Raw genomic sequence first — 12,956 nt, 5'->3', positions numbered from 1 at the left:
ATTCGGATCCAATACCTCCATAGAACAAAGACAGAGATTACCTAGAGTATTGGGGAACTTCCTGGCAGCACCAACACTTAATAGTTTCCTGGACACCAGACAGTCGGACATCCCACTGGTCAGCACCACGGCACCCCGGAACACTAGGTACGGCAACGCGGAGTATAATCCATTCTGCAACATTATCATCTTTCACACTTGCCGTGAGATGTCGCAACGTAGATGTCGCAACCTGATACTGATGTCCTAAAACACTGCTGTAAAACATCCACACCCAGCACAAAGCACCCATCCACAAGGTGGTTAAAAGTAGAACAATTGGTTTAGATACCACATATATGTCGTGTCACGTAACACACACACAGAGGTCAACTGCCATATATACCACATATATGTCATATCACGTCAAACACACACACCGAGCACAGAGCAACCATCCACATGGTGGGTATATACAGAACAATTGGAATATATAACACACATATATCATGTCACGTAACACACAGAGAGAGGACAATTGGTATATATACCACATATATGTCATGTCACGTTACACACAGACAAAGATGACAATTGGTATATATACCTTCTATATATCATGTCAAGTAACACACACACACAGAAAGAAGACAGTTGGTATGTATACCACATAAATATCATGTCACGTAACAAACACAGAGAGGGAAATTGGTATATATACCACATACATACATGACACGTAACACACACACAGAACAATTGGTATATATACCACATTTATGTGATGTCACGTCACACACACACAGAACATATATACACACAAGAGGACAATCGGTATATATACCACATATATATCATATTATGTCACGTTACACACAGAGAACTGGAATATGTACCACATATATGCACTGATACACTGAGTAGAACAGGCCAGCATGTCCTAATCACGTTCAGTCAGTGATTAACACGCATACGTAAAATACATCCATCCATCCATCCATCCATCCATCCATAGGGGATGGGGTAACCTAATGGTTCGTCACGCCGAAGACCCGGGTACGAATCCCCACATGGGCACAATGTGTGAAGCCCATTTCTGGTGTCCCCCGCCGTGATGTTGCTGGAATATTGCTAAAAGCGGCGTAAAACCAAACTCAGTCAGACGTACATACATACATACAACGACAATAGCAACACAATTGCAATGTATCTGACAGTGAATGGACATGCTCTAGCCAGCAAAGATGACGTGGTTGACAATGATGAGGACACGTATGTCAGACTATAGTACGGGGTTCTCCTCGACATGGATCAAATGAAAATATGCTGTATAGATGTCATCCATCGGGACATTTTGGTGTGATGTGTTCAGGCCCTGAATTATGGCCAGGGGTTTACCATGGCCCCAGAAGTGTTGCCATGAAGATTGTGTCTTGCCAGGAGATACAGATGGAGGACTGGAAGAAGCAACTCCTTCAGGGAGCGTCAAGCCTGTGATGTCATGAAACTGTTGCACATTTTGTGTTGTCCATGCTGACTCACTCATTCTAGTGTTCTGCTGTATACGTAGAAGGTCCACACAAGTTCCCCAGAAATCCACAGAATTTGGAGAATGACATTCTTTTTGAGTTGTCCACGAATTAGGATCGTTTACATTATGACATCTATTTGTGTCCGTCCTCTGTCTGTCGGGAAATTTGGGGATGCGGATATCTTGGTATGATGTGTTCGGTCCCCGAATTATGACCAATGTTGGTGGCCAAAAGCTTGTGGGTGGTCATGAGATTCAGAGCGAGGACTGGAAAAGGGAACTCCTTCAAGGAGCGTCAACCGTTTGATATCATGAAACTGTTGCACACCTTGTGTTGTCCATGCCGACGTTTTCATATCATTGTAGCATTTATATTGACTTTATATTGTTCACAATTTGATTCCTTACAATATTATATTGAACTGTATGTGCACTCCTTTCTGTCTATTTGCAATACATGTTTTATATTCGTATTTAATGTTCGTGCTTTTCAATAAGGCACAAGATTTTGGTTTGGAGTCGGTTAACATTTGTCCTGATTTCGATTATGTTTATAGAAACATACTTGAGTTTGTTTATAAGCAGCTGTGAATAATTAATCGGGTTGACAAACTGTCATGTTTTGCTACCGAATAAAATATTGTGGAAACAAAATAATGATAAAGAACAACCTACATTTGTTCGCCACGTTAAATACATACGTCCACCCTGGTACAGCATGTGAGGTAGATTGTCGTAGACCTCGCTGCATTGCAGCTGAACTTAGAAGCCACTCCATGACCTCCTCTCGGTTAAAAAGGGGCGGTGAAAGGGGCCGAAAACCCTGGTTCGATTCCCCATATGGGCACAATATGTGAAGCCCTTTTCTCGTATCCCCGACGTGATATTGCTTGAATATTGCTAAAAGCGGCGTAAAACATACTCACTCACTCACCACTCGACAAGGTGTTCTTCTACTCGTTGTCACATTGATATTTTACAAGACTTCGTTCACTAACTTCTGACTCTCGTGTCACTATTCAAGGGAGGTTACACTATTGTCTAGCGCACAGTCAACATTGCAGTCGTCATGTCACGAGTTATGCCGATGTCTGGGTAGATCTCTCCTGAGCTGCTATTCAGGTAATAATAGGGAATAATAACATCTCTGTGTCAGTGTGTGTGTCATATGTTTATGATGTTCAGTATGCACATAGATACTGTTAGACAAAATATTTGTGTATGCACACCTTTTCGATAAAACAGCTATTCCTATTTTCACTTTCGATTCCAGGAAATAGGAACTAACTGCAAGCTTGCAAACTGTTATATTTGTGTTACATTCAGTGATATTGCATCTGTCTTTTGTTTTCCTAACTGGGACTTTGTACAGGCGGTTCAGGCTGTTGTTTGTGTTTAAGTGCATGTTGTTTTTGTGCTTAATAATTTCAAGCCGGATATCGACGCGGGTCGATATTGAGACAGACACATCGCCATTGAGCCTGTTGCCAGATATGCGACGTTTGTAAAATGGGGTAAAGGTTGCATTCAATATGCCTGCACTAAAATGCCACGTGAACCAGTTCGGAATTTAATAATAATAGCACATTGAAATACCGTGCTACAGTTCATACTCAACATGGATACCCGGCTCGAACACGATATACTTTGCTGACTGACCCACAGGCCCTCGTGTCTATGCAAGGATTAACGATGTTAAAAAAAACCCCATAAAACATTTGCGATGACCCCCGACTCGAAATACTTCACAGTACAATACATTATGTCAAGGCCGGACACTTCGGTATACCCCACCCGCTTGCTTTGCCGATCGCTACGCTACCATCGCAAGTAATCGATTAAAACTGAACGTGAACATGATCATGGATGATTGGCCTATTGATCCCCACTCACAAATCCTACCAATTCTTTATTGTTATTGCTGCAAGTCTATTGGAACACGATTTTGACCCTCAACTTAACGATCTTGACACAAATGGATGATGAGGAGTCCGCACAGAACGAGGGTGTGGTCGAAGCAATCCTTTTTCTAATTAAGTCACTTGTTCGTTAATTATCATTAGGTATTGCGCACTATGCCTTCAGTTTACAGGGTTCCGGGTAGTCTCTGTCATTGCACTGGATTCCTTATTTTATTGATTATTAGTTGTTGTAATCATATGTAATTAGGTGTATCATTGTGGTACCGATCATCTGTCAGAGGGACTGCCCGCAATCTTTGCGTTATTAGTTTAGGTGTTGATTTCAGGGCTGCGGTGAGGATATATGGCACTCAAAAAGAGGGTAATGTCAATACTTTGATGTACAACAAGTAATTTGTAAAAAAACATTCTAATTGGCGGGCCGGGGGGGGGGGAGGCGGAGCTGCCCCCCTGCCTCCCTGGGCTACCTTCGGCCCTGTCATTACGCCTGTACAATACCTTAGTTACATTTTACATATTTTAAGGTGAAACGCCATTAAACTCACTGTATAAACAATTCATTGACACATTCTAACTAAAACATAGCATAACGGTACAGTATAATACTCACACCAGTCGAATATACAGGAAAACCATCCAACCTAAACTTAAACTTTCTATCTGGTTGCAATCTTTCAAATCAGTCTTTATACATGTACACCCCCAAGCAATACCTGACTTGACTGACCCCGCAAAGGTTACTTCCCAGATACATACAATGGTCTCTTATGCTACACACATCTCCAACACAGACAATCGCTCACAGCTTACATCGCTGCTCCAGCTTGCAAGTCCTCACTCCAAATCTATCACACCTCGAACATAAAATATAGCATACATTATACTAATTGTGATCTTGACAGTTGACACATGTCATCGTATCCCAATTGCGTAGATCGATGCTCATGATGCTGATCACTAGTTTGTCTGATCCAGACTCGATTATTAAGTTACAGAACGCCGCCATATAGCTGGAATATTGGTGAGTGCGGCGTTAGACAACAATCAATCAGTCATGGTTTCGATAAGCCCGTAGTGATGTTGGTCTCAGTAATTTACCACTGTAGTTAGAATCATGAGAATGGGTGTGGTGCTGATGAAGCTGGAAACCAGGATTCAAACCTAAAATTTGTCAGACCAGTCTCAATAACCAGTACAAATGCGTGCTTCCATGATAAATCCATTTTACAATTCCCACAAAGACAGACATGTGTTTCTATGAGAGGAGGATCAAAAGAGTTCGTGTTTCCTGTTGGAAGAGACCTGTGGCGAATTGTTTTTTTTATGTTAAGACACCTGTACTTCACCAGCGGATATAAAATGGTTGATATCCTCAATTGTATAAAAGAATCAGTCGCCAAGTGGTTAAAGCGTTCGCTCATTACGCCAAACACTCAGGTTCGATTGCCCACAAGGGTACAATGTGTGAATCCCATTTCTGGTGTCCCCTGCCGTGATATTGCTGGAATATTGTTAAAAACTAAACATTTCAAGGATATCTTTCTGAAATGTGAGTAGACTGAGGCACATACAGGTAGTCCAATCAAAGGATATTTACAAAATCAGCTTGTGTTGAGTCCGTGTGTTCCATGTGTAGTAACGTGGTCGATTCTGTGCCACAGTTTGTGCTGAAACACTGTTCCAAAAGATACTCTGAGACAAACATTTTCCAACTCGTCAAACTAAATTGTTTGATTTTATACCTAGCAAATATCAGGGCGGGGACACCAGAAATCAAGATTTAATAAGATTTAGCAGCCAGAAGACGGGTGGTCAATTTGTCAACTAGTTATTAAGATATACAGTTCTCACCATATTAAATTTCGTATTATATTATTATATTATATACCGTATTACTGCAATGGTTAACATATAAACTGTGTATATAAATTTTGCAGATGTACGATTACTTGGCCGTAATATATAGATATTGCCCAAAGAGGCATAAAGTCCTTTCAAGTCCTATGATCAGGTTCAGATAATCTTCTGGTCTAAAACGGTGTATGATCGTCAAAGATCCGTATACATCTTCCAAGTTGTAATATCATGAGTGGTCATGGATGTGTTTGTTACAGGATGGATTCAGACTCTGTGTTCCCCAATTGTGTGGTGTGCAGCACCTCCTTCAGGTACAGAGGACCACAGCCCCACCTGCTTCCCTGTCTACATCCTGTATGTGATGACTGTCTCAAGTCACCAGAAGTCACAACCCTGGACTGCTCTGTCTGCTTGAAGAGTCATGATAAAAATGTTGGGAGTTTCCCAGTAGACGATGTTGTACTTGGTGACGTCCTCAACCAGACAATGAAGCACAGACCGTCCGACTTCAAATGTACCAACAAGGTGGATGGAAACCAAGCAATGTCTTGGTGTCAGGAATGTGAGGACTATTTCTGCGAGCACTGCCATATATCTCACTCAGAGGTGAAAGCAACTAGGAATCACACAATGAAGTGGATTTCTGATCTTCCATGTACAACGACAAGATCATATTCCGACTGTGAGAAACACGGACAACGTTTGGACGTCTATGATAAAGACTGTGATTGTTTGATCTGTTTTCAATGCTTCTACGAAGATCACGCCAGTCACGGTACCGACACAGCTGATATGTTCTTGAGTCGTGAACAAGACGTCTTGAAGGCTTACATAAAATCTGCTTCAGAGAAGAAGGAAAAGATCATTTCAGCAAAAGAAACAGTTATTGTACAAGCAACACGTATTGACGAGAAGGCCGTTTCCCTTCGAGACACCGTTCAACACACCTTTTCTGAGCTGAGAGATGTGATAGGTCAGCGAGAGAAGGCTGTGCTTGTGGAGCTGGATCAGCTTTTAGACTCCATGAGGAAGATCAATGGCAGTCGTCATCCTGTCCTGGAGTCATCAGAGACAAGCTGCCAGACAGTCCTTGACTACACCAGCAGCAAGACTCTCCTCTATGCCTCACCTTCCCACCTCCACAAAGTGAAGAGTTCCATCACACAGGCCTTTGAGTCTTGTATAAAGGCTGACGTTCCTGCTGTTCACAAATGCGAACCGTGTGTCGTCTTCTCAAAGCAAGGTTTACCGGATTTGAAATCCTTAGTATCATCCTTTGGTAGTTTCATGACTTCAGTTACCCAGACGGAATCACCTATGGAAGCATCACTTAAAACAGGTAACTGTCGCTTTGTTTTTTACGTTCTTTTTAACCAGATCAGGTGAGGATGTAAACTGTTATGAGTACATATACCTTCTTTCTATTATTTGAAAATTATAGTGATACAATTGTTCGAGTGTGTTCTGGGTAGTGTGTTTGTCGGAAGGGTGTATATGTTTACTGAAGGATATTTGTAATAGTCACACTCTGCTGTGTCGAACCTATGGTTGTCATGAAGTGAATGTTTTCCCCTTTGTATGCATTCATTATTCGTAATTCATCGGTTCTGTCGAATCTAGGCTACCTCGAAGTATTCACGCAGGTGCCTTCAGCTTTGACAGAACAATATTTGTATCAACTACGGTATACGTTCATGTTATTCAAAAACAAGTGTATTTTACATGCTATTAATGGTTACTCCTGTTCCATCAATAAGCATGTTTTGGAATAAGGATAACATGTCTAAAGCCCTACTAGCGTTGTACCCTGTGTATTTCCTGGCTATATCTGCTGTTAATGTTTTCTTCAGGCCTTCAGATGAAACTGGAAGCAGATATTCATGACCTTCAGACACAGAACAGAGAGGCTCAGACGGTAAATCCTTAAAATTGGAGTTTATGTTTCAACCTATGAAGGACGCAAGACGCAGACGTACGGTAGCTCTATTGGTTTATAAATTTAATACATTTTATCTGTCGCAAATGATGTGCTTATCACTAAAAAGAAGTCACTCAACCTATTGTCACTGAAATAACATGTTTAATAGCGATGGTCAGAGTTAAAACATATTCAGATGTTGAAAGTGCTCTGTTTGTTTATACCGCCCAGCTAATCAGTGCACTGGAAAAGGAGGCCTCTCAGAATGAACAGAAGGTGAAGACTTTGCAGGAGGATTTATCCAGACTTCAGGGGATCGTAATTCAGTTGCACCCCATGGGTAAGTTTCTTCAGTAGAAAATACAGTCGTAGATGATCAGAAACCCTGTCTTGTCATTATTTGCTTCGCTAAGAACCTTTTGATTTCGTGTGTCTCGTGTGGTAACTTTCACACTTGTTGAAATTTGGATTGTTTTACTGTTTCACTTACACTTCACCAGTATTAAATAGGCCTCCTCATCATTACACATAAAATGTGAGTTTGTAACGCCGCAATACTGGGGTTATATTATATCCGCCTGTAAACAATCAAGTCTGGACAAGACAATAGTGATTGACATCATAAGTATCAGTCTCGTTACGATGACATCAACCAAGTCAGGGTTGGTCTCGTTGGTCTGAAGAGTATTTCTAACGCCGACAGGGGTACAATGGGGTGTAACTGTCCTTGGGTTCTATCTTAACCATGAACACTATTCGACAACCAATTTAACATCCAAACACGAAGGACGATCCACGTCTTATAATCGTTATGCATGTAACATTGCATTGGCAGACAAGCCCCAAGCAATTCCAGTAGAATAAATCAAAATTAGTTATCATTCATATTAAACTTTAAGCTTTCTTTCCTTACAAACTCCTTCATCTTTCGTAGAACTGTTATAATTACAATTTTTCCCAATTCTCATCTTTTTTAGAGATTTCTTATAAATACTGCTATCCATTCACAATTATTCAAAACAATTATTTTTCTATTTTTTTGCTTTACATGCATCAGCCGGAAAATTATCAATGCATTGTCTTGCAGTATACCTTTTCTGGTGTTAACGTAACGCTTAAGGTACCATTTTTTCCAGGCTACGACAAAGGCACGTGTCTGCATGTGCTTGGGGCAGTGAACAGAGCGCGACATGTAGTTGTATGTAAGTATATTTTCCTCTAAGGTTTAAGCATATTCCAGGACAACTAAGCAAGGAAGTGTAACATGACCTGTTCACTTGTTATGTATAAATGAGTTATTATTTACAGCTCGACTGTAATCCGCCAAGTATACAATGTATTCAAGGACAACTAAGCAAGGAAGTGTAATATGACCTGTTCACTTGTTATGTATAAACGAGTTATTATTTACAGCTCGACTGTAAGGATAGTCATAAAATGTTATAGTTTTTAAAAACTCCACTATCACAATAATGATACATGCTATGAGTTGTAACATCCGATATTTAGGCACGAGTGTCGGGAATAGAACTAGGACTTTCGGCGTGACGAAATCAGCCCGCTTATATATGATACCACCAGGACGACTGAATGTGTGTTTGTCTAAGGCTGTTAAAACAAGCGTAATAACATACGCGATGTATGCTGGATAGTAACTTTTATTTATAGACATTGTATCTTGTCTTATCCTCTGACAGGTTCAAGGATGATGTTTGATTCCGACAGAGTAAACCTGTACAAAACACACAGGTGACAAAGGCCTAGCTTTTAGCTTTTTAGCTTGTTTTAGCTATTATGAAGTAACATAGGCAATATGGTTTGGTATTGAAACATTTCATTTAATGTAATTTTTGCTTAAGCCCAAGGTTGACATTCAGTTCATCGTGCGTGAATATTGACCTTACACAAAGTGTACGTATGGCTACAAAATCAGTTTGAAAAGAAGTTAAAGAACAACCATAGGGGTGGAGGTAGAGCAGGATACGATTCAAACTGAGGTCGGGATACGATTCCCAGTGAGGTAGGCATATAGGGCTTTGTGATTCGATTATTTATATGACAAAATATGTATATGTCTGAGGCTGCTAAAACAAGCGTAATATTATAGGCGATATATGTGATAGATATTAACTGTTATCTATAAACATTGTATTTTGTCTCACCCTCTGACAGGTCCAAAGATGATGTTTGATTCCGACAGAGTAAACCTTTACAGAAGGCACACTAATGACAGAAGGCCTTCTCGTCAACACCCAACATCCTGAATGGCGAGGAATGGAGGTACTGGGCACCAGTGGGAAGATGTTGAAGAATTACAGAGGCACCTGCAGCACCTCCCCACTGCCCTCTAGCAGCCTGGTGTACTGGGAGGTGGAGGCGGATGTGGAACTGGACAAACCTCTGGGTGATCTAGACCTTGTGTTGGAGGTCGGGGTGTGTGGAGAGGATATCATTGACAGTAGTCATTTTATCGGCGATAAGCCTAATTCATGCAGTCTGTGCCTATCAAATGATGAGAACAATGTGAGGAGGTTTATAGCTTTTAATGGAGAGGATATAGCAAAATCTGAAGTGTTCGAGAATAAGGCAGGAACATCCGTGACAGTAATGTACGGAGTTCTTGTTGATACTGACAAGATGGCGGTATCCTTCCTGGACAGCAACAAAAGAGAAGTGTTGGGAACTGGATGTATTGCTGACAGCAAGCCACAACATAGTGCTGGGTACAAGAGAAAGATGTGGCCTGTATTTGCAGTTTATAGTAGCCCAAAGAGAGTTGAAATGAAACTCGTGAGTGGACCGGATCTACAGATGGAAGACTGGAAAAAGAAGCTTCTCGAAGACGCCATACATGAGTACTGAAGGGAATTGATACTGAGGCTACAGTCACAGCTCTACACTGGTAGACATCAGGATCACATGAAGTTCATCTGTTTTGGGACATTGGCTTAAATGTTAAATATGTGCAGAGATTATGAATGGCCGTTCCGCATAATTGATAAAGAAATGTGATCTAGCGTGTTCGAAGAATAAGGAACTTGCTATAGGTGATTTGCTTGAAAGTACATTTGATAGGCAATTAGGTAAGATGCATTTGGAGATGTTGATGTGGGTTTGGTTCAGAATATTATTGTTTTTATGATTAGGGATGAGGATATATCTGAATCTATTTGAAACGTGAATCTCTGATTATGAATTTCTTTTATGAATTTCCTCCCCTCCCTAATATCTCACCCCAAAGAATTAAACGAAACAATACTAGAAAGATAAATAATATGTTGGCTCGCATATGACAAGTATGAATCGCATGTATGTAACACCACCAAATGAAACTACAGCATTGTTCAATTCAAAAAGCCACGATTACTGTCTCCTCTGAGTACTCTAAAACAATCTGACAGCTCTGTAAAAGTTAAACTATCATCGAACAATATCTTTTTTTGCTTATCAAATCGATTTTATTGAACTGAATTGTGAGGGCCACCCATAAAACTTGCGTCAAGCTTGACTCGTATGATAATATTTTAAGAGTCATTTACAAAATTGTTGCGTCAAATACGCAGGAATCACGCGTCATGTAAAACCCTGGTCCATATCACAGCCGTAGATGCCTCTTGACCAAAAAGTATTGGTTTCAAAGTTAATCGAATGAATATAGTCAAATGTATAATCAAACCAAGATCCAGGTTGTAATTGATTCAGGATAGTAATGGATGCTATCTCCTATGAAACCATTTTGTCCTTTTATCCGTTTGACCATTAAATACTTCTTGTATCATTTTGTTGTCGATAGGGTAATGCTAAAAAAATTTGAACATAAAAAAACACACCAAAACATACATTTGTGAGACAAGTCTGTGTCAATGAGCCCGGGTTTTGAGTGACAGATGCAGAACGTCGCTGTTTTTTTTGTTGATTTATGTACCTACTCTCTGATAATACAAATGAATGAGAGAGAAGAGGGGACCTTGAGAGGATGCCAGAACAAGACATTTTTATATATCAGAGACGATATAGCGGAAGAAGTCAAAGTTCGAAATCTTCCTTCGAATACTTATGTTCAACTTCTGAGTCAAGACTGACGATATGAATAGAATAAGTTTGATTTAATGTTAATAACAAATGTTTGTTTGATATGGTTGATACTGTTTTTAATGCTTTTGTTGGAGCCGATTGTTACCTTTGCATTAAAAAAGGTAAACTGACGTCTTCATTTTCACTTGACTGCCCATGAATCTTATTACTAGTGACCAATGTTACGTTTTAGATGAAGAAGTTCACTTTACTGGTAATTGAAGACGTCATTATTATACTAAGAATCTCAAAACCGTAGTTCCTGATGTTGTTGTACACGGATACATTCTAATTAGTTTTGAGCTTTCTTTTCTTTATACTAATGATATAGAACCATTTTTGTGCAATATGGCAGCAGCTCTATTAAACATTACTTGTTTGTGTTGTGGATGTTGCATTTTATTCATTAGTATTTTTGTATGAACACTCAATTTGCCGCGACACTTAAAATAATCCCACAGAATTCACTAGATTTCTGAAGAACGTATTTTATTTTGTGGAACCTAACCGTAAACACTTATAAAAAGAAGATCCATATTTTCTGTGATACTAAATTTGAGAAAAGGAGGAAATCTATTTTGAGTTATGTTTTTATATTATTTTGTGCATTAATATAAATAGCTAGTGTTGATTTCCAAAACATTGATAAATTGTTTACATCTGTTAAATGTACATTTACCCAATATCTGTATAAAATGTCACCCCATCTTTAAAACAACATTAACAAAAATGCATCCGTGTTGATGTGATGCATGGCAAACTGATTGAAAAGGTTCTAATTCAGTTTCTTTGGGACATATTGTGAATAAAAACGGTACACCTTTATATGCCTTGTGGTGCACTTACGGAATACCATTTCAATTGTTAATACAATTGTCATGTCAATTGTCGAGTTACGTTTGGAGAGAAATTGTCAGTAAAAAGAAGGAACCATCGTTTTTGTTGTGTTGTGTTTTGCAAAGTCAGTGACCCTTTAAATGGTTGTCATGATCGGATATGTATGGATAATATACTATACGTTTAAAATCCCATTCCATGCTAACGTCCTGATTGAGATAGTCAGTCACCAAAAGTCTCTCAGACACATATTAACAAAACTGGATATCAGAAAATCGGGTGAAAACACACCGAAAATCTTAAGAAATCTCCGCATATGAAACATTTACAACACTGGAACGGGTGTTGTTATACCAAATCGGGATTCGAACCCGTGAGTGAGTGAGTGAGTGAGTGAGTGAGTGAGTGAGTGAGTGAGTGAGTGAGTGGGAGTGAGTGAGTGAGTGAGTGAGTGAGTGAGTGAGTGAGTGAGTGAGTGAGTGAGTGAGTGAGTGAGTGAGTGAGTGAGTGAGTGAGTGAGTGAGTGAGTGAGTTAGTTAGTTAGTTAGTTGGAGATTGGAGTAACATCTGAATGCTATTCAGAGCAAAGTCAAGCATAACAATTGAGACAATAAGAGGAGTATTCCCGACACTACACTATTGCTAATATGGACATTCATCACACGCACTTCCCATGTAATGGTATTTTAGCTTCTTCGTTTGGGACATTTTCAGCTTCTACTAGACTAACAACTAGTCTCTGAAATGAACATGTTTTACTGAAAAAAAATTCATAGTAAAAAAAAAAATATATAATGAAAAGGAGCCCTGAGACTTTCTTCATTTTCAGAAGCTGAGG

General features: G+C 39.6%; 2 protein-coding genes across 2 annotated transcripts in view; both read left to right on the top strand.

Annotated features, from left to right (window-relative positions):
* The window catches only part of LOC124289134 (protein PML-like), a 33,811-nt gene extending 32,292 nt beyond the window's left edge, over window positions 1-1,519 (top strand). Inside the window, exon 7 of the mRNA XM_046725734.1 lies at window positions 1,405-1,519. Within this exon, the coding sequence (XP_046581690.1) occupies window positions 1,405-1,476 (72 nt within the window). The 3' untranslated portion in view covers window positions 1,477-1,519. The remainder of the gene's footprint in view (window positions 1-1,404) is intronic.
* Window positions 1,520-2,544: 1,025 nt separating this feature from the next.
* LOC124289136 (E3 ubiquitin-protein ligase TRIM33-like) lies at window positions 2,545-9,477 on the top strand. The gene is made up of 6 exons (XM_046725738.1): window positions 2,545-2,632; window positions 5,547-6,628; window positions 7,140-7,204; window positions 7,439-7,547; window positions 8,344-8,409; window positions 9,380-9,477. Exons 2-6 carry the CDS (start codon window positions 5,548-5,550, stop codon window positions 9,469-9,471), a joined length of 1,413 nt encoding a protein of 470 aa, XP_046581694.1. The 5' UTR covers window positions 2,545-2,632; window position 5,547; the 3' UTR covers window positions 9,472-9,477.
* The last annotated feature ends 3,479 nt before the right edge of the window (window positions 9,478-12,956 follow it).

The sequence above is a fragment of the Haliotis rubra genome, unplaced genomic scaffold (assembly GCF_003918875.1).
Source record: "Haliotis rubra isolate DU_JTF1 unplaced genomic scaffold, ASM391887v1 Scf434, whole genome shotgun sequence".
Taxonomy (NCBI): Eukaryota; Metazoa; Mollusca; class Gastropoda; order Lepetellida; family Haliotidae; genus Haliotis; species Haliotis rubra.
Note: the sequence above shows the minus strand (reverse complement) of the source record. Positions and strands in the feature narration are given on the sequence as shown.

Bases quoted from the DNA above. Each gene is read 5' to 3' on its own strand.
- LOC124289136 (XM_046725738.1), top strand. From the start codon at position 5,548: ATGGATTCAGACTCTGTGTTCCCCAATTGTGTGGTGTGCAGCACCTCC. The intron at 7,205-7,438 runs GTAAATCCTTAA...TATACCGCCCAG, and splicing joins AGAACAGAGAGGCTCAGACG to CTAATCAGTGCACTGGAAAA. The intron at 7,548-8,343 runs GTAAGTTTCTTC...CATTTTTTCCAG, and splicing joins AATTCAGTTGCACCCCATGG to GCTACGACAAAGGCACGTGT.